General features: G+C 38.9%; 1 protein-coding gene across 4 annotated transcripts in view; it reads right to left on the bottom strand.

Moving 5' to 3' along the window:
• STK3 (serine/threonine kinase 3) overlaps positions 1 to 24,706 on the bottom strand; it is a 115,968-nt gene that overhangs the window by 67,843 nt on the left and 23,419 nt on the right. For all 4 annotated transcript variants that reach the window (XR_014529210.1, XM_083517339.1, XM_083517340.1 and 1 more), the window contains exons 7-8: positions 10,375 to 10,512; positions 3,583 to 3,708 (exon numbers count right to left, since the gene is read on the bottom strand). Coding sequence is in view for 3 of the 4 variants with exons in the window: in XM_083517339.1 (XP_083373465.1) it covers positions 3,583 to 3,708; positions 10,375 to 10,512 (264 nt within the window). In the remaining variant the exon portion in view is untranslated. The remainder of the gene's footprint in view (positions 1 to 3,582; positions 3,709 to 10,374; positions 10,513 to 24,706) is intronic.

The raw sequence follows: 24,706 nt of genomic DNA, 5'->3' as shown, positions 1-24,706 counted from the left end.
GATAGCCTTTCTCTTCCCCTACAGTATGTTCATTCTATTAGTTCAACAGGCAGAACCTTGCTTTGTAAATATCTGAAGATTCTCGGAAGATGTAATGCACAGCACAATTTAACAAAATGTATTTCCCCCCCCCCCCCCTTATCGCTAGTAAAGAGAAAAGAATTTGTGATCCATCTTGGATCTCAGTATCAATTTTAACTAATTTCTGTCTTATATACGCAAGATCACTAGAGGGCAGCAAAGACAAGTAGAGTGTAATGCACAACTTTGCGGACTTAAAAGAACTAAATTTAATACTCTATACAATAAACACCTCATCACTGCTTTGGGGTGGGGAAAATGTGAATATAATTACAGTTTGCTTTTTAAAAAATTACTAGAGTAGCCTATGATCGCATAAAAGATGAGGAAAAACTGAGCTTTTCAACAAATAAGACAACCTGTACAAATACTGTAAAGTGAAAGAGAACTATATATCAGATTCACTACTTCCGCGGGTTAATCATTATTGTCAATTAGCACATAAAAAGTTATTGTGCTATTTTACAAGCTATCGTAATAATGGGCACACTTCAGTGCTAGCTAAAATCGTATTGATTTCTCTCTCTTCTTCAAGAAGTCATAGGGATCCAATTATTTGATTAACATTTAGAAAAACTTAAATGAATGGAGCCATAAAATGTATATGGCATTACAGCAAATGTGTGGAAGAGGGGGACTACTGCTCTTTATTAAAAATAAAAATTAATTCCTGGCCCTAAGAAAATATTTCATAAGAAAAGGCTGCTTTAAACAACAACTGGACAGCATATTTACCCACATCTTTTGAAAGGCACACAAAATTCAAAGAATCCTGGCCTGACTTAAAAATAAGTAGGTTTCCAGCTATAATAGTTTCAGAAACACTTTTGAAAAACATGATGGCAAAACAAGAAGGCTAGAAACAGGAAGGTGATTCAGCTCTTTTTAAACTTCCCTGATTTCTAACTCTCTCAAGAGTTAATATCAAGTAATTAAATATATAAGGAAGTTGAACTGTAGGAATTAGTAACATAGAAGCAAGCATACTACACCAATAAATTAATGCTTTTTTGTTCTTAGTTATTACCATAAAAAGCACAGCATTTTATTTTTGTCATTAGGAAGTGTTTTCAAACAATCTTGTGGTAATGTAGATATTGAAATGTGAAGCAAAAAGATACACTAAGAGTTGACTATTAGTTCATTTCTTTAAAGATCCCTTGAAATAAATATTTGGACATGTTTCTTGGGCGCTGCCAAGCAACGAGTTGCTTTACGTTTCCATAATACAGCTGCCTGACATCAGAATCAAATTTGCATCACATTTCAAAAATGCATAAAAGAAGAGATAGATCATGTTTAGCAATGCTTAAACCAACATTTAAACTTTGATATTGGGATTAACCTTCTGTAGAGTACTCAGCTTGGACTTTTTACTTAATTAAAAAAATCTGTAAAGTTACCTCAACACCTATCAAAACATGTCAGTTTGTCAGAATACATTCTCATCAGACAAGCTATTCTTGTAACATGCCTAAACTCAACTTCATGAGTTCTATTATTGACCATATTCCACATAGCTTTCAAAGAAGGTAGTCACTGCTACTTGTTTATAAAAGTTGCCCAGACTACAGGTGTGCCAGTTGAACTTTTGAGGATATACGATATACTGAAAACAACAGACTTGTGGCACTAACAAATGAAGTGTTATCTGATGAAGTGGATTGCAGTCTCAGAAATAATATGCCATAATGAATGTGTTACTCTGTAAGGTCTGCAAGACTGTTGTTTTTGCTGCAAGAAACTAATGCAGCTACACCTCTGGGTAAATAATTACCACGGGTTATTTTTCTCTAATAAAATTCTAAAGGGCAATAGATCATTTCATTTTATTTATGAAACCTGACATCAAGCAGCTCAAAATTTTGCACCCTTTTCTTCAACCAAAGTACTAGTTTTAAATAACTTTGCAGCTGGTTTGTCATTACTGTTTCTTTAAAGGTATCTAATAAGAGAGGCACCACAAGCTAACTTTTCATAAAATCCAGTATCTCAATAGTGATTATCTCTCAGTATTACATGAATGGAAGCGGTAACAAAATTTAGCATGTCTGATAGATGAAGAAATGGTTCTAAACTCTGCCCTCAAGGAAAAGATGTCCAGCGAAGGAAAAAATTACCACTGATCATACTACTTGAATTTCTATCTCTAGATAGAATGACAACTGGTAAGAATGCTGTGCGTCACAAGAAATGCTCTTGTCTATATAAGCAGTACAATAATATAGGATACAGTGGTGTCCAAACTTTCGTGAAGTGAAGGACCATGAGGGCCGACCAAAGTTGTTGAGCCTTTTTTGTAGGGTTGAAGTTGATAAGGTTTTTTTAGGATTTTAACCACAGGGGCCGGATTAAACCGACCAGCGGGCCGGATTAGGCCCCCAAAAATAGACTTTGGACATGCCTGGGATATAGGAACAGGGAAGCAAATCCCTTTGACATGCACACATTTTCAATTTTTGCAGAAGTCACTGTCAAGCCAAAAGGGAAAGCAGATACCAGGAGAAAACAGAAAACTATTTACTAATGTAAATGCTTTGAGTCACCTCTGATAAGATTAGTCACCTAGTCACAAAAGACAGACATTCACAGACTGCTGCTATATTCCCATTAGCCCTTAGATATCTACTCAAATTGTTGCTTATATTTGGCAAGGTTATAAATTTAATTCTCTAACATGTTCTTTAAAGGTTGTATGGCCAATTATTATTAAAACAAGGGCCAGAACAGGTAAGATGGTCATACTAGAAATGTCCACACACACCATGCCTTTGTTTATAGTAGTTTTTCTATGAGAAAGAATATATTTACAATCTCAAGCATGTTTATGTTTTGGCCATGAGAAACTGAGCAATCACTTTTCCCCCCTAGTCTTGATTCTATCTGCTCCTGAATGCAGGTAAAATATCAAGATTGCATTCCCACTAAAATGGAGGAAGCCAGGCTGCTTTTGAGCCAACTGCCCACCCCTTTCTAATAATTAAAAACTTACAACAAACCTACAAACTGCTTTTGCAATCTGGGGTTTTACGTGGCACTTGCCAGGAATAAAACTCAGGAAAACCCAGGGGCAACTCTCCTGATCACAACTGATCATTTAAATATGTAGATACTGGCTGGTTCATATGCAACACTAAACCATGGCTTAGCGTGGCATGACCAACCTCAGCAAGCCTGAGCAAGCATCAGCTTGTGTATTCCTCCTCCTGAACAGCTGGGAGGAGTGCTGGTGAGATTATTTTCATTTTGGAAGAAAAAACTGGAATGGTTTTTTAAATAAGCTAGCTTCATAAACCATGGCTTGAAGATGGCTCATTTAGCAACCACTGGCTTGTTTTAAAGCAGGATTCCCAATGCTAAGCCACAAGGGGGGAAAGCAAGAGGGCAGAGCACAATGCTTCGCTCAGGCTAATCTGTATAGCATTAAACCATGGTTTAGTACCACGTGCAAACCAGCTCCATGGAACTGGCTACAAAATAGATCATTAAATTCTCACACACCGAGTTTTCGTCTTCTTCTTCAAGTTCCCTCTGCTGTTCTTCATGTCTTTTCGCCTTAATTTCCATAGCTTCAGTAATCAAGTCTCTCAGGATTGAAACTGGTTTTGCATTCTTAATAAAAGGATGCTAGAAAATAAAACTATATAGTTATACAAAACGGAGCCCACAGACACTGTACATATAGTATAAATATGGTGTAACATGTTAAAACAACATGTCAATCAACTTCACAGACCAGTGCATGAAAGAACATTTCCCTTTGGACAGCAATTAAAATTTGGAATAAAAGAACATATGATCTGTTTAACCGCTTTGCAGCTAAATAGGATTTTCCATTTTGTTTGTTTAGGTAAACAGCAACCATGAGAAGAATGTTACTACAAATCACAACTGCTTTACAGTTAAGGATATAATTGTCCAAAGGAAATGTGAATTAGGTGGTAAATAAACAAAGAGAAGATAGCCTGACATAGAAAAATAAACTTTTTAATGCATTCAGTTACAGTATTTAATTCATCTTAACAAGCTGACAATGCAAGTTAGTGGCCATAAGCGGAGCAGGCAATATAATGATCCACATAAATTGAATCACTGAGCCACTGAACTGGTTCACACCAGCCATGGTTTGGCTTAGCATTCCATCAAAACCCAGGCTAGTGGCTTGTCTTGCTCCAGGCAAACCGTAAGCTGTAACCAAAGTTTGTTCCTGGTTTACCACCTGTGATTTGTCTGGGGAAAACAAACTACAAGTCAAGGTTAAGTTGTGGCATTACGCCAAACCATGGTTAGCCATGGGTAGCAGAACTGGAGGGAAAGTGCTACAGCCACAATGTGTAATCTGGGAACCGCCATGGTTTGTCATTCTTGCTAAGCCACAGTTACGTGAGCGCTGGGCCACCTACAATGATGAAATAAAAATGAAGTAAAATTAAAATCCTCAAGCTGTCCAGATGATATTGAAGAAATCAAGAAAGCCCAGCTATTTTAATGTAATTTACCTCCTGTTTAAGAACTGGCATGTGTTCTGTCACTATTGTGAATATGGCTGCTTACGATACGATACGATACGATACGATATGATATGATACGATATCTTTATTGTCATTGTCCCATACAGAACAATGAAATTGCAAAATCTACTAAGACATTCAAGACTGGCTTTCCTATTCTTTCTATTAACATTTGTACATTAAAATTCCAACTGGAATTTTAAACCAATTTATCTAATAAAAACCCAAGAGAAATCCAGTGTTGCATTATGTCAATTATACCACCCATCAGGGCAAGCATGTCACTTTGCCAGATTGAATGGTCCACCTCTCCTACCCCTGCACAGTGTTCTGGGGTTTTTCCCAACCCCTAAAAGCCAATTTCAGATGCATTCAGAGAGAAGATGGAGGAAGTCCCCTTGTGCTAGTTTCCACTGATGGGACTTTATTAGTTGACTCCTGCCCCATAGGGTTTGGTGTGTGTTTTTTGGTGTGTGTTTTTTTAAAGGAGAAAGCTCATAAATTGTGCTCTTGACTCTTGATATGTCCTAATGGTCCTTGATATGTCCTAATGGGCTCTCAAAAATATATTTTGCTTCACTATTATAAGTTGCTAAAAATATTGCTGATTTTTTTTCTTACAAAAGTCAGAGCAAACTCTTTTTGAAACTTCAGCACAGGAACTTCCCACACAATCACATTTTAGTGCAAGTAATGCACCATTATCCATTTTCTGCACAAAGCCTGGATGTCTCTCCTCAAGGCTGTGTTTTTATTGCACAGATACCACCTTATTCCCAGCATCAGATTTGTAAACTCTAAAACGAAGTTCTTCCACCATATCCCATGCCACATGGAACATGGTTCCAGGACTATTGTGGTCACAGGGTGGTAATTAAGAGAGATGACCATTTTCAGTGGCGGCATCTCTCCTCTTTTCCCAGGCATTATTCAACTGCTGTTTTTTATTGCTATGGTTGAAGGGGGGGTGAATTTTAGCTGAATAATTTATAGCAAGCATGTCTGTGTCGTTGGGAAGAGGATTTGGATCAATGAATTGTGCCTTATTTATACATATGATCATTGAGGTTATTTTAATCTGCTTTAGTATTTTAACCTTTGTATGTTTTAAAGTGTGGGACGCGGGTGGTGCTGTGGTCTAAACTACAGAGCCTAGGGCTTGCCAATCAGGAGGTCAGCGGTTTGAATCCCCGTGACGGGGTGAGCTCCCGTTGCTCGGTCCCTGCTCCTGCCAACCTAGCAGTTCGAAAGCACGTCAAGTGCAAGCAGATAAATAGGTACCGCTCCGGCGGGAAGGCAAACAGCGTTTCCATGCACTGCTCTGGTTCGCCAGAAGTGGCTTAGTCATGCTGTCTGTGGACAAACGCCAGCTCCCTTGCCCTATAAAGCGAGATGAGCGCGCAACCCCAGAGTCATCCGCGACTGGACCCAACGGTCAGGGGTACTTTTACCTTTACCTATGTTTTCATAGAATCATAGAGTTGGAATAGACCACAAGGGCCATCGAGTCCAACCCCCTGCCAAGCAGGAAACACCATCAGAGCACTCCTGATATATGGATGCCAAGCCTCTGCTTAAAGACCTCCAAAGTAGGAGACTCCACCACACTCCTGGGCAGCAAATTCCACTGTCGAACAGCTCTTACTGTCAGGAAGTTCTTCCTAATGTTTAGGTGGAATCTTCTTTCTTGTAGTTTGGATCCATTGCTCCGTGTCCGCTTCTCTGGAGCAGCAGAAAACAACCTTTCTCCCTCCTCTATATGACATCCTTTTATATATTTGAACATGGCTATCATATCACCCCTTAACCTCCTCTTCTCCAGGCTAAACATGCCCAGCTCCCTTAGCCGTTCCTCATAAGGCATCGTTTCCAGGCCTTTGACCATTTTGGTTGCCCTCCTCTGGACACGTTCCAGTTTGTCAGTGTCCTTCTTGAACTGTGGTGCCCAGAACTGGACACAGTACTCCAGGTGAGGTCTGACCAGAGCAGAATACAGTGGCACTATTACTTCCCTTGATCTAGATGCTAAACTCCTATTGATGCAGCCCAGAATTGCATTGGCTTTTTTAGCTGCTGCGTCACACTGTTGGCTCATGCCAAGTTTGTGGTCAACCAAGACTCATAGATCCTTTTCACATGTACTGCTCTCAAGCCAGGTGTCACCCATCTTGTATTTGTGCCTCTCGTTTTTTTTGCCCAAGTGCAATACTTTACATTTCTCCCTGTTAAAGTTCATCTTGTTTGTTTTGGCCCAGTTCTCTAATCTGTCAAGGTCGTTTTGAAGTGTGATCCTGTCCTCTGGGGTGTTAGCCACCCCTCCCAGTTTGGTGTCATCTGCAAATTTGATCAGGATGCCCTTGAGTCCATCATCCAAGTCGTTGATAAAGATGTTGAATAAGACCGGGCCCAAGACAGAACCCTGTGGCACCGCACTAGTCACTCTTCTCCAGGATGAAGAGGAACCATTGATGAGCACCCTTTGGGTTCGGTCAGTCAGCCAGTTACAAATCCACTGAGTGGTAGCATAGTCATGACCGCATTTTACCAGCTTCTTTACAAGAATATCATGGGGCATCTTGTCAAATGCCTTGCTGAAATCAAGGTAGGCTACATCCACTGCGTTCCCTTCATCTACCAGGCTTGTAATTTTGTCAAAAAACGAGGTCCGGTTAGTCTGACGTGACTTATTTTTCAGAAATCCAAGCTGACTATTTGTGATCACAGCATTCCTTTCTAGGTGCTCACAGACTGTTTGCTTAATGATCTGCTCCAGAATCTTCCCTGGTATTGATGTCAGACTGACTGGGCGGTAATTATTTGGGTCCTCTCTTTTCCCCTTTTTGAAAATAGGGACAACATTTGCCCTCCTCCAGTCTGCCGGGACTTCGCCTGTTCTCCAGGAATTCTCAAAGATGACTGCCAGTGGTTCTGAGATCACATCTGCCAGTTCTTTTAATACTCTTGGATGCAGTTCATCTGCCCTGGAGACTTGAATACATCTAAACTAGCCAAGTATTCTTGTATTATCTCCTTAGTTATTCTGGGCTGTGTTTCCTCTGCTGAATCATTTGCTCCAAATTCTTCAGGTCAGGCATTGTTTTCTTTATCGGAGAAGACTGAGGCAAAGAAGGCATTGAGGAGTTCAGCCCTTTCTGTGTCCCCTGTTTGCATTTCACCATCTTCTCCTCTGAGTGACCCCACTGTTTCTTTGTTCTTCCTTTTGCTACGGACATACCCATAAAAGCCTTTTTTGTTGCTTTTAACCTCTCTAGCAAGCCTGAGTTCATTCTGTGCTTTAGCTTTTCTGACTTTGTGTCTACATGTGCTGGATATTTGTCTGAATTCCTTTTTGGTGGTTTTCCCCCCTTTTCCATTTTTGTACACATCCTTTTTTAATCTTAACTCAGTTAAAAGTTCTTTAGATAGCCACCCTGGCTTCTTTAGGCACCTTCCATGTTTCCGTCTCATTGGTATTGCCTGACATTGTGCTTTTACTATCTCCCTCTTAACAAACTCCCAGCCATCATGAACTCCCTTTCCTTTTAGTATTACTGTCCATGGGATCTCACCCAGCACTTCCCTAAGTTTTATGAAGTCGGCTTTCTTAAAGTCAAGAAATTGAGTCCTAGTATGCTTGGCTGCTCCTTTCCGCTGTATAGTAAACTTCAGAAGAGCATGATCACTCACGCCTAATGATCCTTCCACTTCTACCCCACTAACCAGGCCATCAACATTGGTTAGGACCAGATCTAAAATGGCTGTTCCTCTTGTTGCTTCTCCCACTTTCTGGACAATGAAGTTGTCTGTAAGGCCAGTGAGGAATCTGTTTGACCTTATGCTCTTGGCTGAGTTTGACATCCAACAAATATCCGGGTAATTGAAGTCCCCCATTACTACTATCTCCCTTCCTTTTGCATGCTTGGCCATCTGTTCCAGGAAGGCATCATCTATGTCCTCCGTTTGGCTTGGGGATCTATAGTAAACTCCCACAATGAGGTCACTGTTATTCTTCTCTCCCTTAATTTTGACCCAAATGCTCTCACTTTGGCTTTGAGGTTCTAAATCTTGGATCTCTTCACAGGTATACACATCCCTGACATATAACACCACTCCTCCTCCTTTCTTGTCTGGTCTGTTTCTCTGAAATAGATTGTATCCCTCCATTATTACATTCCAATCGTGGGACTTATCCCACCAGGTTTCAGTGATGCCTATTATGTCATATTTAGTTTGCTGTACCAAGAGCTCAAGCTCATCTTGTTTATTTCCCATGCTTTGCGCATTAGTGTACAGACATTGAAGTCCATTAATCATTCCCCCGTGTCTCTTATTTAAGGATTTTTTCCTCCCACCACTAGGTCTGCGTGCTGTTTGCTCCATTTGGTCTATGACATTTGGATGATCATCTTCATCAATTGATAGACTCCTACCTTCAGGAGCACTGTCTCCCTCCCCCACATTAGTCAGTTTAAAGCCCTCCTGATGAGGTTTCTGAGATTTTTGGCAAAAACATTCCTCCCAACCGTTGTTTTAAAGTACTGTTGTAATTTTTTCTTGATTATCTTGTTTTATCTTTTTGTAAACCACTTTAAGGCTCTTTTTTTTTTTACAATCAAGCAGTGCATAAATTTTATGAAATAAATAAATAAAATTCTAGCAGATTGTTGTAATTGTGTTTTTAATCTTTTATGTGTGATTTTGTGTGTTGATTTTATTATCTCTCTCACTGTAAATCAACTTAAGACTTCTTGTAGAAGGCAATTAATAACCAAAATAGTAATTATATGTTACCCAACTGTTACAGAATTTTTTTTATGTCCCCTGCTGCTTTTCCACTCTGTGCTGTTTATTTTTACTTTTTTTATGGCTTTCATCTTGTTTTAGCTTTTTATGATTTTACTGTCTGGTTTTAGTTGTTGCTGTTGCTGTTGCTGTTGTTGTTGTTGTTGTTGTTGTACACCACTGTGATAATATTTTTATGATACAGTTGTATATAAATATTTTTACAAATAAGTATAAATAAAAAGAAAAACAGTACAGGGATATTAATTCAGTTCCATCTAGAATAAAAAGAGTTACAGCACTATCCTAACTATAAGCAGGGGTTGGATGGCCATCTGTCAGGGATGCTTTAGCTGCGATGCAGGGGGTTGGACCTTGAGGTCCCTTCCAAATCTGCAATTCTATGATATCTACCCAGAACTGAATTAAATGAAGCTTACTCCCAGGTAAGCATGGTTACAATTACAGTCTTAATATCCATCTACAAAGCTGCATAAGGACAGGACAGTGTGCTTGCTACCTGTGCAGAAACACAGTACTAAAATGAAGTTGGGCCACACTTGGATTTGCATTTTTCGCCCGCTATCACAGAAGAAAAGAACTAAAACCCAAAATTATACTGCAACAAAAGTATTCAAGAATGACAAAGGTAAGCAGGAAAATAAGGAAAGATGGAAAGCAGAGGGTTGGAGAGGACAAGGAGGGAGAAACAGTTCAAATAAAGCAGACTCAGATTTGCTAGCTGATAGAAATGGTTTAGGGAGTTCCAGAATGAGGGCAGGAAGAATGAAGGAGGGAGCAGCATGCAAAATTCAACAGTGACTATAACCAATACCAAATATTTTAAGTTTTTAAGAAAGCTGGGTAAGTGGAAAAGGTTTCCCAGAACTGTCTCTCTGGATCAGGGAATAGCCAATATGGTGCCATCCAGACTCTGTTGGATTACATCTGCTGGGGGCATAAATCCAAGTTTCCCTAGGGAACACAGCTGAATACTGACCTGCAAAAGTTGGGTTGCAGTTGCTCTCTGCTCAGGATTCTTCACCAAACATTTTTTCACAAAATCAGTGAATTCATCAGACCAAAGCTCTGGCTTCCGGAATGTTGGAGGGGGGTTCGTAGGAATCATAAAAATTGCCTGGTTTTTTTAAGGGTGAAAGAAAAGGTAAGGATATCAGTATTTCAGCAAATTAAAACAACTTTGTTCTTTTTATCTTTATTTTTCAAGTTGAAACTGGAAGGGGGTGAGGGGAGTTTAGCTAGTCTTGAATTTCCAATATCACCAAGATAAAGGAACCAAATCCATCTGCTACCAATGTAGCTACTTCCCATTACAATTTCCTCTATTTAAGCCGTACCTCATTGTGCACATCATTCTTTATTTTATCTATTATTGCTAATCAGTCTCAAGAGAAGATTTTGTATTTCACAGTCTTTTGGCTGAGAGGCAAAAGCACTTCCTGGTTAAGCACATAAAATGTGATCTTGCAGCTATTATATGCCACATACATACAAAAGAGTAAACTGGGTAAATCAAATGGGTAATATTTTAGAGCACATAACAAATTGATTAGGTTTCTGTTAATCTGCCAATGCAATAAAAACCTTGCTACATAAAAATAGATAAAGAATGAGAGGTTAATTGTTAAAGCAGGTAAGCTTGGAACCAAACTACATATTAATCAGAATGAAGTGGTATGCCGAGTCCCTCTGTCTTATATTATATTGTGGGAGCTCCTTTTGCACGACTCCTTCAGAGGCTAAAAAAGAAGGTAGCACAGGGCCATTTCCCCCACAAGTTTTGTCTTTCCTGGAAACACAAATAACAATGGGAGGGGAGAAGCCACAACCTGGATTCCTCCAACATGTCAGTTTATTCCAAAGGCAGAGGAAGGAATTGTGCTAAAACTGCAGCTTCCACATCACCACCATAATGGGTGTGGGGGAATGGGGGAATGATGCAATAATAAAATGACTGTAATATGCAAAATTGCAGGGTGTGTGCTTTTACTACTTCCCAATGTAAGAATCTCCCAGAAGCTGCCAAACTTTCCTAGAGATAAAGATTTAGCAAAACACTCTCCCTAAAGTGCTAGTTTATTGAACTTCTATGTAGGCATGCATAGAAAACACACATGCACTGCAAGGAAAAAAGAAATTACTTATTTGTGTAGTGCACAGTTATGGGACTTTCTTCCATAGTAGGCAGTGACGGTCACCAACTCAAATGACTTTAAAAGAGGATTGGATAAATTCATGGAGAACAGTACTGAGAGCTACTAGTCATTATGGCTATTGCTCTGACCCCACAGCTGGAGGCAGTAATGCTTCCCAATACCAGCTGCTGGAAACCACAGGAGAGGAGAGGGCTCTTGCGCTTGGATTCCGCTTGCAGGTTTCCCACAGGCATAAGGACTGCCTCTCCCCATATGAACTGACCCGGACTCTGCAATCATCATCTGAGGCCCTTCTTCATGTGCCGCCACCACAAGAGGTCCAGAGGGTGGCAACATGAGGACTGGTCTTTTCTGCAGTGGCTCCCCGTTTGTGGAATGCTCTCCCCAGGAAGACTTGCCTGGCACCTTCATTACGTATCTTTAGGTGCCAGGTGAAAACATTTCTCTTGAAGCCAGGCTTTGGGCTCATTAACATTCCATGGCCTTTTAAATGTGTTTGTGGGAGGGGGGTTATTGGATTGTTCTTGTTTCTATTACGTATTTTGTGCTCTCATTTTGTATTTTTATCCTGTGAACCACCCTGTGATCTTTGGAGGAAAAATAATAATAATAATAATAATAATAATAATTTATTATTTGTACCCCGCCCATCTGGCTGGGTTTCCCCAGCCACTCTGGGTGGCTTCCAACAAAGATGAAAAATACACTAAAAGGGCTGTATACAAATTTAATTAATATAATCATCGTCATTGTCTGGTGGGACACTGTGAGAACAGGATGCTGGCCTAGATCTGGCAGGTTCTTCTTGTGTTCTGATGTTACACCCAAAATGTACATACGTTGTGCACAGTATGTAGTGCAACCCTGAGCCTTAAGCATAACAACTGTGAAAAGGTCTCAGAAAAATTGTGACTATTATAACAGTCACAACCTTTTCACAAATGGGAAAAGCTGCCATCAACATAAAATGTAATATTCTTTCCCAAACTCCATTCAAGTATTTATTTTTCATGAATAATTCAGATAAACTATTAACTTGAGAGAAATCTGGCAACAAGCCAAGCTGTCCATCTGGTGTAACATAATAATCCCTTCTACAATGATTTTCTTTATCAGGTACTCTAAAGATACTCTAATTTAAGGCATAGTATCTTCCAGTTAGAATTTCAGAACAGGCTTAGCAATGATCAACAGATTCATCTTAGAAAGTCTGCAAATCCAAACTAATTGTTTAGCAGCATACTTGAATTTAAAATTAAGGACATGCCAAGATAAAGTATTTGCTTGTGACCTTGACAATAACCAGGTTGAACCTGGAAAGTTGGAAAGTTGTCACATAATGTTCAAGTTAGAATGGCAGTTTTGCAGTAGCTTAAAAAAAAAACTAAAGGGGGAAAATGGTCTAACTACTGTTTTCTTTAGTATCATCATCATCACAGAGTCAGCTGAAGTTCCATATAGTAATTAACAGTGACCTATGACACAAGGACTCACTATAAAACTTATTATATAAACCACTATATACAGGATAATTAGAGTATATTCCAACCCTTCAGAGTTTATTTCACTTTACAAGGTTGTTTGAGAATCAGCTCCAAAGCAGCTCAGAACCACACGACAAAATTGCTTTGGCCATGTGAAGGAAACAAACATCCATTACAGTTAAATGCTCAATATACATTGCTCAGTTTACTACAGAAGATAGCTGAGTTACTAAGCTTGCACATAAAAGTTGATAAAAACAAATCCCGTTGCTAGACTGGGAGCGGAGTTGGGGCCAAAGCTTTCCTCTCGCCGTAAATAACCAGTGTGGGGTAAGAAGGAAGATTCTGAACAGGAATGCAGCAGGCTCAAAGGATTAAAAAGCCCACCTCTCTCCACACCAGTGATGATCCCACTTATCCCCCAGCCCACATAAAGAGTGTGTGTGTGTGTGTGTGTGTGTGTGTGTGTGTGAGAGAGAGAGAGAGAGAGAGAGAGAGAGAGAGAGAGAGAAAGAAACACATACAGTGGTACCTCAGGTTAAGTACTTAATTCCTTCCGGAGGTCCGTTCTTAACCTGAAACGGTTCTTAACCTGAAGCACCACTTTAGCTAATGGGGCCTCCTGCTGCCGCTGGAGCCCGATTTCTGTTCTTATCCTGAAGCAAAGTTCTTAACCTGAAGCACTATTTCTGGGTTAGCGGAGTCTGTAACCTGAAGCGTATGTAACCCGAGGTACCACTGTATATACACACACTATAAGACGAGGGGCTGTAGCCCTGCATGCAAAATGTCCCAAAATAAATTCCTAGCAATTTCAGATGGGGGGGGGGGGAATCCTTGTATGAAAACATGGGAGAGCTGTTGCCAGTCAATGTACACCAGAGAAAGCTAACACTGTGCCTCCAAATGTTGCTGAACTTTCCCCTGCCCCCATCAGCCCGTCAGCATACCCAATTATCGGGGGTGATGGGAGTTGTAATCTACCAACATCAAGGTGGATAACTTATTAGCAATCTACGGTATGCTGCAGACAGTACTGAGGCAAGAGGCATTGCCTCTCAGTCTGGCTCACAACAAGGCAGCTTCCTTGTACAGTGGTACCTCGGGTTACATACGCTTCAGGTTACAGACTCCGCTAACCCAGAAATAGTACCTCGGGTTAAGAACTTTGCTTCAGGATGAGAACAGAAATTGCGCAGTGGCAGCGTGGCAGCAGCAGCGGGAGGCCCCATTAGCTAGAGTGGTGCTTCAGGTTGAGATCAGTTTCAGGTTAAGTACGGACCTCCAGAATGAATTAAGTACTTAACCCGAGGTACCACTGTACATCTCTTTTGATCCTTAGCAACCTGGCCATCCCAACAAGTGTGGAACATGTATTATGTGGCACCTGTAGCAGCGAGAGTTCTGCCAATCAAAGTGGCTGAAAGGGCTTATATAGGGTAAGTAAGGCAATCTCATAGGTAAACTGGTCCCAAGTTCTTATGGGCTTTATATACTAATAGTAACACCTTGAACTTGGCCCGGTAGCAAATCGGCAACCACTGCAGATCTCTGAGAACAGGTGTTATATGCTGACAAGGCCTCACTCCTATCATTGCACCAGTAGTTTAGCTGTCCATAATTTGCACCCATAAACTGCAAATACTCTTAAAATTATGACCTTTGGATATTATTTAATGCAAACTATGATAGGATGGTACAGCAGAAAATGTCACAGGAGGAGGAAAAGATAAGGGAACAATTGTCACATGATTAAGAGCAAAGATTACCAAAGGATAGGCATTTTATCTTCAACTACAAGATTATTCTGCAGTTTTGCACATGCTATGATAACAATTCAAGAGGTCAAACGTGTAAAAGTAGCTTTCTAGCACTTTTCAAGCACGATACTTTCAAAGAAGCTCAATTTGATTAACTTTAGTTATACATGCTAGCCACAATGGATTATGTTCTACCTCTGTGTGCCAATTGTTGGTAATTACCTGAGACCTCCGGGTATAGGGCGGTATATAAATTAGAAGAAGGAGGAGGAGGGGGGGAGAGTGTAAGATACACTCAAGAACAACGACAACAACAAGTGGGGAGAGTGTAAGATGCACTCAGATACATATTGCAGATGTCTTCTAGATATCTGGTTGGCCACTATGAGAACAGGATGATAGACTAGATGGGCCTCTGATGTGAGCCAGAAAGACTTTTTTAAAGTTTGCACTAATGAAGCTGCCTAGAGATGGGCTTGAATCAAACCATATGTGACGGCAAAAGAGCCATTCTTTGAAAATGGATTTGCCCTGATCATATGTAAAGCAGAGGGTAAGAGTGCACAAAGGGCCCACAGGTTGAGGGTGTTGAATTTTTGCCACTTTTTCTTATCTGGCTCACTCACCTGCCCAACCCCTGGGACATCTATTCTGCAACTAGACTCCAATACCAGAAATGAGCCTGCAATAAAGGAAGTGCTATGGGGAAGAACAGTGTGGGGGGTCTGTTACAATCACACATTGTCTGGCCCACAGTTTCTACATTATTTCTTGCACATCAAGAACAAGTGTTTTCTTTTCTCTCTCTTTTATTCTTAACTGACTGATCTAGCTTCCATAATAACTGCAAATAGAAATCTAAGCAACTGTGTGTAAATATTCCCCACGTGATCTTTAATAACACATAAACAAGCCTGCCGCATGTTGGCTACAACACACAAAAGAAATCTCACTGATCTCCGTAGGGATCAGTGTACTTAACTTTTTGTGGATTGTACATGGATCAATTACTATTAGTGGGTTTCAAATAATTACAGAATTACAACATTCTATCCCGGATCTCTGCAGAGATTCCCTGCACCAGTGACTGGTCAGGCTTCATATAACCAGAACTATAGAACCAAAAAGCCAGAAAAAGACACTGTTTCTCTCTCTCTTCTGCCCCTACCTTCTTCTGGCAAAGTCAATATAAACTGCACATGAAGATAAAACATGCCACTTGTATTTGTACTAGTCTTCTTAAAACTACCTACAGTATTCACCTGGCTCTGGTCTAATTTATCTCTCAAACTGACCATTTCTTGGTCACCTGCCTATGCTCCTAGGGGGGCACTGCCTAGGACTGAGCCTCTTGCATAGGTAACAGACCCTTCTTGCAGGTGTTTGCCACTCTCCAACCTACAAGTCCATTTTAAAAAGGATTAAATTGGCTAAAATAACCCTATACTGATGTGAGACAGTCAAGTAAGTTTGAGGGAGGAAATGTTCTTTTCCAATAGTAAAGAATAAAAAGTAAAAATTTAGTATTTTAAAGAGTCCAAAACAGGTAAAACAGATGTCTAAACCTGTTTCATATCTCAGATTTTATTTATCAAACAGGGAATTTTTTCCAACTTTCTCCTTTCCTGTATGAGACCCAAACTATGTGATATTTTGTTTGTGTTACAATTATACTAATTCAATGCAGGTCATTTGCTTTTTACTGAGTCCAGATGACATTTAGTAAACTAAACATGGAACAATTAGCTTTGAAAAAGTAAGGATTGCAATTGCCGTTGGGTAGGTCATACAGTGGCTACAGAACACTATTGCCTTGGATAACACCAAAACAGAAGAATTAAGAGCAACTAATATTTCTGCATTGTTTTCCTGTTTCTCATCTTCAAACTGACATTTAAACTGAAATTGCTTAATCACTTGACAGGCAAGAACAGTAGCTTTATACAATATTTTCTTTTCTATATCTTGGCTTAAACATGGATTGTTGGTACCTCTAGGACACGAATAATGTAATTTGCACTTCTGTTTAAATGTCAGGTGACTACCTAATTTTCAAGCTACTCTAATAAAAGGGGGGGGTGCAGATTCAGTGACCATTAAGAACAACAATAGTCTAAAGCTTGCGCCCTGCTTTTCCAATAACATTTGTACTTTTAAGACAACCTAAACAACTATATTAAATAATTAGGAATCTAGTCAGTTTTACTGACATCACTGGCTATCAACGTGGGAGGGTGATATTCAAGCTTATAAGCTTTGAATGAAATGATGTAAGTAGCCTGGAAGTTGAAACTTGAAATAACACTAGCAAAGGCTAGCACGCTAGATTAGGAGGCACACAGAAGGTTGGGTGGTACACACAGTTCTGTCTGCTGCCATTCTTCCCACATCTGCTGTCTGAGGCAGCTGCCTCACTTTACCTAACAGTAAGGGGAGCCTTGAACAGAATGCAAAAACAAATGAGATTGTAAAGTAAGGCACTTTGGGGCAGCAGCAGTAATCATAATTTTACATATAATCTGAAGTAACTCTTGGTCATTCAAATAAAAATTGGTCAGCTGTGAAGGTCACAGCGTATTTTGATTTGAATACAGAAATCAACTTTCAGGTTGTGCTACAATTACAATTACAATTACATATATAATATTGCAGGAAAACATCAACACAGAGAGCAACTATTTGGAAACAATTAAGAAGCATGTTCTTGACCAAGAAGCCTTCCTGCTGACCAACACCTTTACATACCAACTTAAGATCCAGGTAAAGAGCTATCTACTCTAAATAAGTTTAGCAAAAATCATCCAGTCTCCAAATATATCTTCAACCAGTACAAAGTCTCTTCACTTCTGAAAAAAAGTTAGAAAAAACACTCTTATCTTTATAATCAAACACAATAGGAAAGAGTGTGTTTTATATAAACACCAATTTCTTAAGAACAATTGTTTCAGCATCCTGCAAGTCTTGTGCCAGATTTTGAATAATGTTGAAGCCACCCAAGTTCAGAAATAAGACTTTCACTATCAAACAATATATGCAGTATAGCAAAGAATTATAAATCTAGAGCTACCCATCATATGCAGTTTTTAAAAGTGTGTTAAATACAAATCTATATCATGGAAAGAAGATTTCAAAATGTGTTTAACTGAACTACCTCAGCAAAGTTGCATTAAATTATAAATTGAATAAAATTATATTTAATGCTAAATTCAAGGAGCACTCATTTTACAATTCTGCTGGTTATATTTCAGTATGCCTTATTGGCAGATCTCTGCCATTTGGACTTAATAACATCTCATAAATGATCCTCAAAAAAGGAAGGAAAAGACATCTTTAGTTGACTGTCATTGAAATGGTTATTTAAACCTAAGCAATCACACAGTTCTTTCAAATTCTTATCGTATTACCAAAATTTCATCAGAAGCATATGTTAGCAGCACAATTTAGCTAGAATTATTGAACAACTTTTCTTTCACTTTCATAACAAATTAGGCAATGCATAGTTGATGCATCTGAAAAAAGTTACAGAATCACAGCCGTAAGGCAAAGCACTGGGTGTCATAATCTAAACCATCTCTGGCTAAAATTCAAAGGGAAAGAAAATCAACATATTGCTTCGTACACTAAATTACTTTTATTGATTATCTTCTTTATTTGCTAATCCCCAATGGGAAACCATAGGCTGCCATTGAAGCATTAAAAGCTTAAAGGAATTCTGAAAATCTAATGCAAGATTCAGTAAGATTCATAAGCAAAGGGAAAACCAGAATCTACATAGCAGCTCAGTTTACACACAATGTTAACCCAAACCGTGGGTAAATGTGAATGTGTCAATGTACAGGTACTCCCTGGGGGAAAAAATCACAGCCACTTCACTCTTCTCTGCTGCTGTTGTACCACCCAGAATTAAGCCATGGCTTGGCCTAGTGCTGCAAGAACACGGAGTATGTTGTTATTCCATTAAATTTCAAATCAAAGCTTATGGGTCAACCAAGAAATTCCAACACCCATCATATGTCACCTTGTATACACACAAATAAATGAATTGCCTGACCAGACCAGAGACAATATGAATACAAGTTTTGATTTAGATGCCTGAACACCACTTGACCACCTCAGCAAGGGGATTTTGTAACTGATGCTAAGCTTTGAAGAGGCTTGCAGCACTCTTAACAACTCTCATAATTAACCCAAAGTAGAAGCAGATACTATACATATGTTGCAATGAGATGCTGATCAGTTTGAAACAAATGGGTATACCTTTCAAGATAAGGCATCCTATAGAAAACATAACTGCCTATCAAAATTCAAGAGCATACAAATGTGGTTTTAAAACTAGTATCAAATTTATGTTTTGAGAATGTGATTATGCAACATTGTAGGTGCAACATTGCCCATAGAAAACCTTTTTATGTGTGTCCAGTGCAAAAAATATGGGCAATTAGTACTGCTACTGCTAAAACCCTGCTTTTCAAAGCAAAAGCCTTACAGCCTAGATTACAATATAAGTAAAATAAATGCAGACTACTACAAGCTAAGAGCATAACCCAGCCAAATATTGGCTGGATGACACACAATATGAGATCTAGTCGGAAAACTATTTGAATTGTTTTGCTTGTTTCCAACAGATAAAATTAAATATATGATATAATTAGGTGGGCCTGGCTATCAATGCATTTATTTACCATTTAATATTTCTAAACTTTCCCCATTGCAAAGGAAAACAAATGCTACAAAAATGTAACAGCAGCAGATACAATGTGACAAGCTATACCAATATTTTATTTAATGCAAAATAACCTGCTAGAAAATTTTTGGACACTGATGCAGCACAAACTCTGCCCCAAGTACTACACATCAGAAATAGATCATTAGGATATCAGCAGAATTCAGAAAGTTGGTCAAACCACTCTTTGTGACATAGGAACCTTTTATTCAGAGTTAGGGCTAGCAACTGGAAAAACAACTCCGTGGCACTATTTTCCTTTGTCTCGAAATTAGAAAATGGGTAGAAAAAAATTGGAAAACACTGGCTGCCAGTTTACTACCATGCTGAGTTCAATGTGGTATTATTGAATTAGGACTAGTTTACTTAAGGGATCACCTTAAGCCAACATGCTGACTCGATCACTTAAATCTGCAGAACTGGCACTTCTATAAGTGCCACACATTGTCCATCCCGCAATTTGAAACTCTCTACCTATTTACATTAGGAAGGTACCACAATTGTATTCCTTTGTAGTCCTTTATGGATACTTTTTGCTGATTTTATTCTTCTGTGTTATATACTGCCTCGATATGTTCTTTTATGAAAGTGTAGATTATAAATATGCAAATAAACAAAATAGATGCCTGCTGAAAACTTTTACTGTTTTGCTGCAAGTATCCAGACTATTTGGTTGCATCAGTCTTTAAATTCACTTCAGGTGTTTTATTGTTTTTATCATTTTTAAATGTTCTAAGTATGTGGAGGTTTTTTATTCTTAATTGTATTTTTATCACCAAAGTACTTACTACCCTGGGCTCCCTTAGGACAGAGGGCAGGATATGAATTAAATAAATAAATTATGTAGCCAAGCAAGACCATATGCACTCTGCCTTCAATATGCAGATTGTAGGGGCTGGATCATGCCCAAAATTCCACTGGGCCAGGCTTCCCCAACATGGTGCCTTCCAGTTGTTTTAGACTGTAACTCTCACCAGCCCCATCTGGCATGACCAAGGGTCAGGAATTGTAATAGGTAACATCTGGAGTGCACCAGGATAGGGAAGGCTGTTCTGGGCCAAGTAATGCCTGAAAATGCTTGCTCCTTAATATAACTGGGTAGCCTGGAACAAAACTGGAGAGCAAAAATGGTCCTGAGCCAGGCGCAGCAAGTGTTTTACACATGATGGAATCAGAGCAGATCTGCTCCAGACCAAGCAAGGGAGTAGCTAACTTGGCTGATTCAGGAAAATAGCAAGAGCAAATTACATTAGCAGAGAACTATTCTTCCCAAAGGGAAGAAAAAAACCCAACACATACTATACAAGAGATCAGTTCACCCATGACTGCTATTTTTTAAGGGACAATTCTGGTGTTATTTAATACTGCAGAAGAGTAATTATTATTTTAAAAAGGAATAATCCCCTGTCCAATTTCCCTTTGGCCACCAGCATACACAACTCACTTAGATACCATTTTTAAGGAGGGGAAGAATATGCTATACAAAATCCGTGTGGCCTTTAAGACAGCATGGCATTTTCCATTTTACTAGTTTATCACCATCGCTGCAAAGAGAATTTTTCAACAACACAAATGGTACCTGGAGTGGCAGCCAAGGTTTTCCAGGTTTTATTGTCCTGCACTTTGCTTTCCCAAATAATCAGCCCCTGCCTTTTCTAACATACCACCCAAAAAACAAAGCTAGGGACTCATAATGCTTAAAATTCCATACACATCTTTAAACATTTTAACCCATGCTCATAGTCAATGTAAACTTACTGACACTGTCAAAAAGGCACAAGAGCAAAACTCTGGAGGTAACATTTGTGTTGGCTCTCTCTCTTTCCCATGGGAACCTCAATAATGAAAACTAACTCACATCTGGAAGCAACCTTGGATTCATACAATGTTAAAAATAGACCATGCAAGCTAAAAATATGAACTTTTAGGTCTATTTCTCAGGACAAGAGCTGCTTATTGCTTTAAAACACACATTCTTACTTCTTGCCTTGTAAAATGTAAATCATAGTTTAATTCTCTTTTCATTTAGAGTGCTAAACATGAAGACAATTTTAAGATTAATCTGTGTTTAAAAAAAATTGCAAATTATGCACCACAAAGTCTTGCTCTACAGCTATGTCACAAACTATAACAGATGTGTTATACCTCTGTTTAAATATTTAGTCAGCAAACTAAAGGAATAAAAAGAAAAGGCCAGAGTGATTTCATCCTTTGCTTAAACCAGGGTGGTCTGCTGGTAACTTTTGGTACCAGTGGTGTTGCTGGGGGAACAAAAATGAAACCAGGTGCCATCAAATTCAAATTAAAGATTTTGTGTTCCTTTAAACAATCCTAAACCAAGTTTCCATAAACTTCTTAACTGATACTACTACAAAATTTGACTATTTTATAACAAGAAAGGAATGATAAGTTATCCTTAGACCATCAAATTCTAGCTACAACAAATTTAGATTGATTGGCACCTCTTTTTAAATAAGACTCTTACATTTAATATGCATCATATCCAACAAAACATAACTTGGAATTATGTTGTCTTTGAATAAGCACAGACATTACATGTGTACAAATTTTAAATAGACTTTATCCCAGTCTTATATTTTAACCAACTTGCAGTCCAAATAACCTTAACATTTCAGCAAAGTCAATCATTATATTAGGTTTCGTAAAGAAAATGCAGGATGGAAGCTTTAGATATTCTTTTGTAAAATTTCAAAGGAGAAAAAACTATAGTCAATTTTAGGGGGTAAATAAGTGTACTGCTGCATTTTAAAAGCATAGTGTTTTGAATGTGGGTGTTTGCTAGTCAAGTCTCTGCACTTTGCTTTCCCAAATAATCAGTTATTCTGACAGAAATACTTAAAATTCATAATGAAAACACTGAAGAATCTCACTTTTGATCTACGTTTTCTATGCTATTGACCACAGAAATCTCGGCACTCCTAACAATGAAATGCCATATTGTTCAACAGAGTTCATATAACAAGAGCACCTGGGCAATTGTGAATTATTGAAAGGTTATTAACAAAACACATATATATATAAAGTTACAGAGAGTAAATACACATAAACACTAGCTGGGAGAGCAATCCTATAAACAATAAAATGGCATAAAGCAAGCCAAGGTAAGCTGGTGTAAAGTTACAGCGGATCCAAACCAAATTCAGCAGGATAGAGGGTAAACAAGCCTTTAAAAATAGTGTTCTGCACTGGATTGTCAGGTGACATAATCAAGCTTAGCATCCAACCTCTCTGGTCCGCCATGCCACACCCCTGGAATGCCCCTTTTGCTGGCTGGGCATGTTGTGCCAGCATATGATTAGCTGAGCCACAGTTAAGAGACTTAACACCAGCTGAGTCAGGAATCATCTGGCTAAGCTGGAGACCAGCTGCATTCTAAGCTGCTCATCCTGGTGAATCTTGCCATAGGATTTCATAGTCTATCACAGAACAGTCTACTCCAGAACAATAGGCAGCAGAGTCCTCAACTGTGAGTTGAAAGAGGAGCAAACAGCTGATTCACACATGTATATATGTGCATGCACGCCTGCCGTTTCTTAATGATCTTCAGAGAAGTTCTGTGTTCCATGTTGGTCCCTTTCCATGAAAATAATAAAAGATCTTGTGCCATCTTAAAGACCAACACATTTATTAGAGCATAAGTGTTTTGTGGACTCAAGCCCACTTTGTCAGATGAGTGAAGTGGAACCTTAGCTGGCATGTATGTAAAGGAGAAACTTGTAAAGGTGCAAGTATAATGGCAATGAGATGCAAAAACTGAAGTCAGTGATTATTACAGCTGAAACTTATGTTAAATATCACATCTTTTATGGTATCAGGTTAGCAATAATTTATTCAGCTGAGTAAACTGCCATGTTGCAATGAGCGAAGTGTGCTTGAGTCCACAAATGCTTATGCCATTATAAATATTTTAGCCTTTAAGGTGCCACAATGGCTAAATGTTTCAGCCAGCCAGGGTGATATAGAAGCTTTATCTGTAGTGTTTTGTTTGCAATGACTATTTCACAATTGCAAGAAATAATAGGATAGGGAGGCGTGATAGGGAGGGGTCTCTACTGACTACTGATGGAAGCAGAATGAACTGCATCTTTGCTCCAGAAATCAAGAAAAGCAACCCACCTTTCAATCATCTTCCAATCGCACCAGAAAAGGAAGAAATTGAAATGCAAGTTAATGGGAATCCCTATCAGTACTGCAGGGTGAGCAATGGACTGTTTGCTTTCTTCCTTTTCCAGTTGGCCTCCAACCCCCGGCCCAGTCAGATTTTCTGCACCATCGGGAGTTCCCAAGATTACATATTACCTTGAAGGTGTAAGCAAACAGGCAAGGACATCTGCTATAGCCTTACCAATCAATGAGAACAAAAAGTTACACCTTGGAAATGACCAAGCTGAAGAGCACAATGTGGCAGAAGATCCTGGTCACAAGCACCTGTGGCCCATTTTGACCTTCATGTTGCAGAACAGTTTTGTCTTGCACTTTGATCCAAAGGGAGACTTAACTCTTTCTCATCACAAGCAATCATGCTCTGTAGCAGTTTTAAATTCTTTCAGCTTGTTCAGAGTTTTATTTATAACTTTTCTCTTGGGAAAAGGAAACTAGTGCATTACCACACAATAATAATTCACAATGAGCAAGATTTGTTGAATACTTTAACCACAATGACTGTTCCATCAAATATATCTTCAACAAAGCTTAAAAGTTGTAAGTCCTGATCCAATGTGTATAGAAGACCAAAGCAGACATCTATCGACATCAATGGAGGTTGAATAAGCTCTTAACTATTGCTACAGTGCCTTTGAAATTAATATTCCCATCTCAAACAATTTCCTATTAAAACATCCTGAAAATAAATGAATAGAACCATGGAACTGCTCTTTTTTCAGATTAGCACTTGTAAGTATTTGAATTATGTAACAAAAATATACAGCATCACATGAAACTAACCAATATCATACTTCCTTTACAGTTATTTTAGTTAAGGTTTCAAGTTAACTCACTGGCGTGTAATTATGAAATTATTGTTCTGATCCTCTGCTTACTTTGAAAGTGATTAATCAAAGTCAGAGAAAGCCAACCATCAAGTCAAGTATGTTTCAAATTTCCTATTCAAGGATAAAACTAAAAAGATGAGCTAATTTTACTTTAATTAAATCCTCATTTAGATGTC

The sequence above is a fragment of the Podarcis liolepis genome (genome assembly GCF_965112155.1).
Source record: "Podarcis liolepis genome assembly, chromosome: 8".
Classification (NCBI taxonomy): domain Eukaryota; kingdom Metazoa; phylum Chordata; class Lepidosauria; order Squamata; family Lacertidae; genus Podarcis; species Podarcis liolepis.
This window is presented reverse-complemented; position numbering and strand designations above follow the sequence as displayed.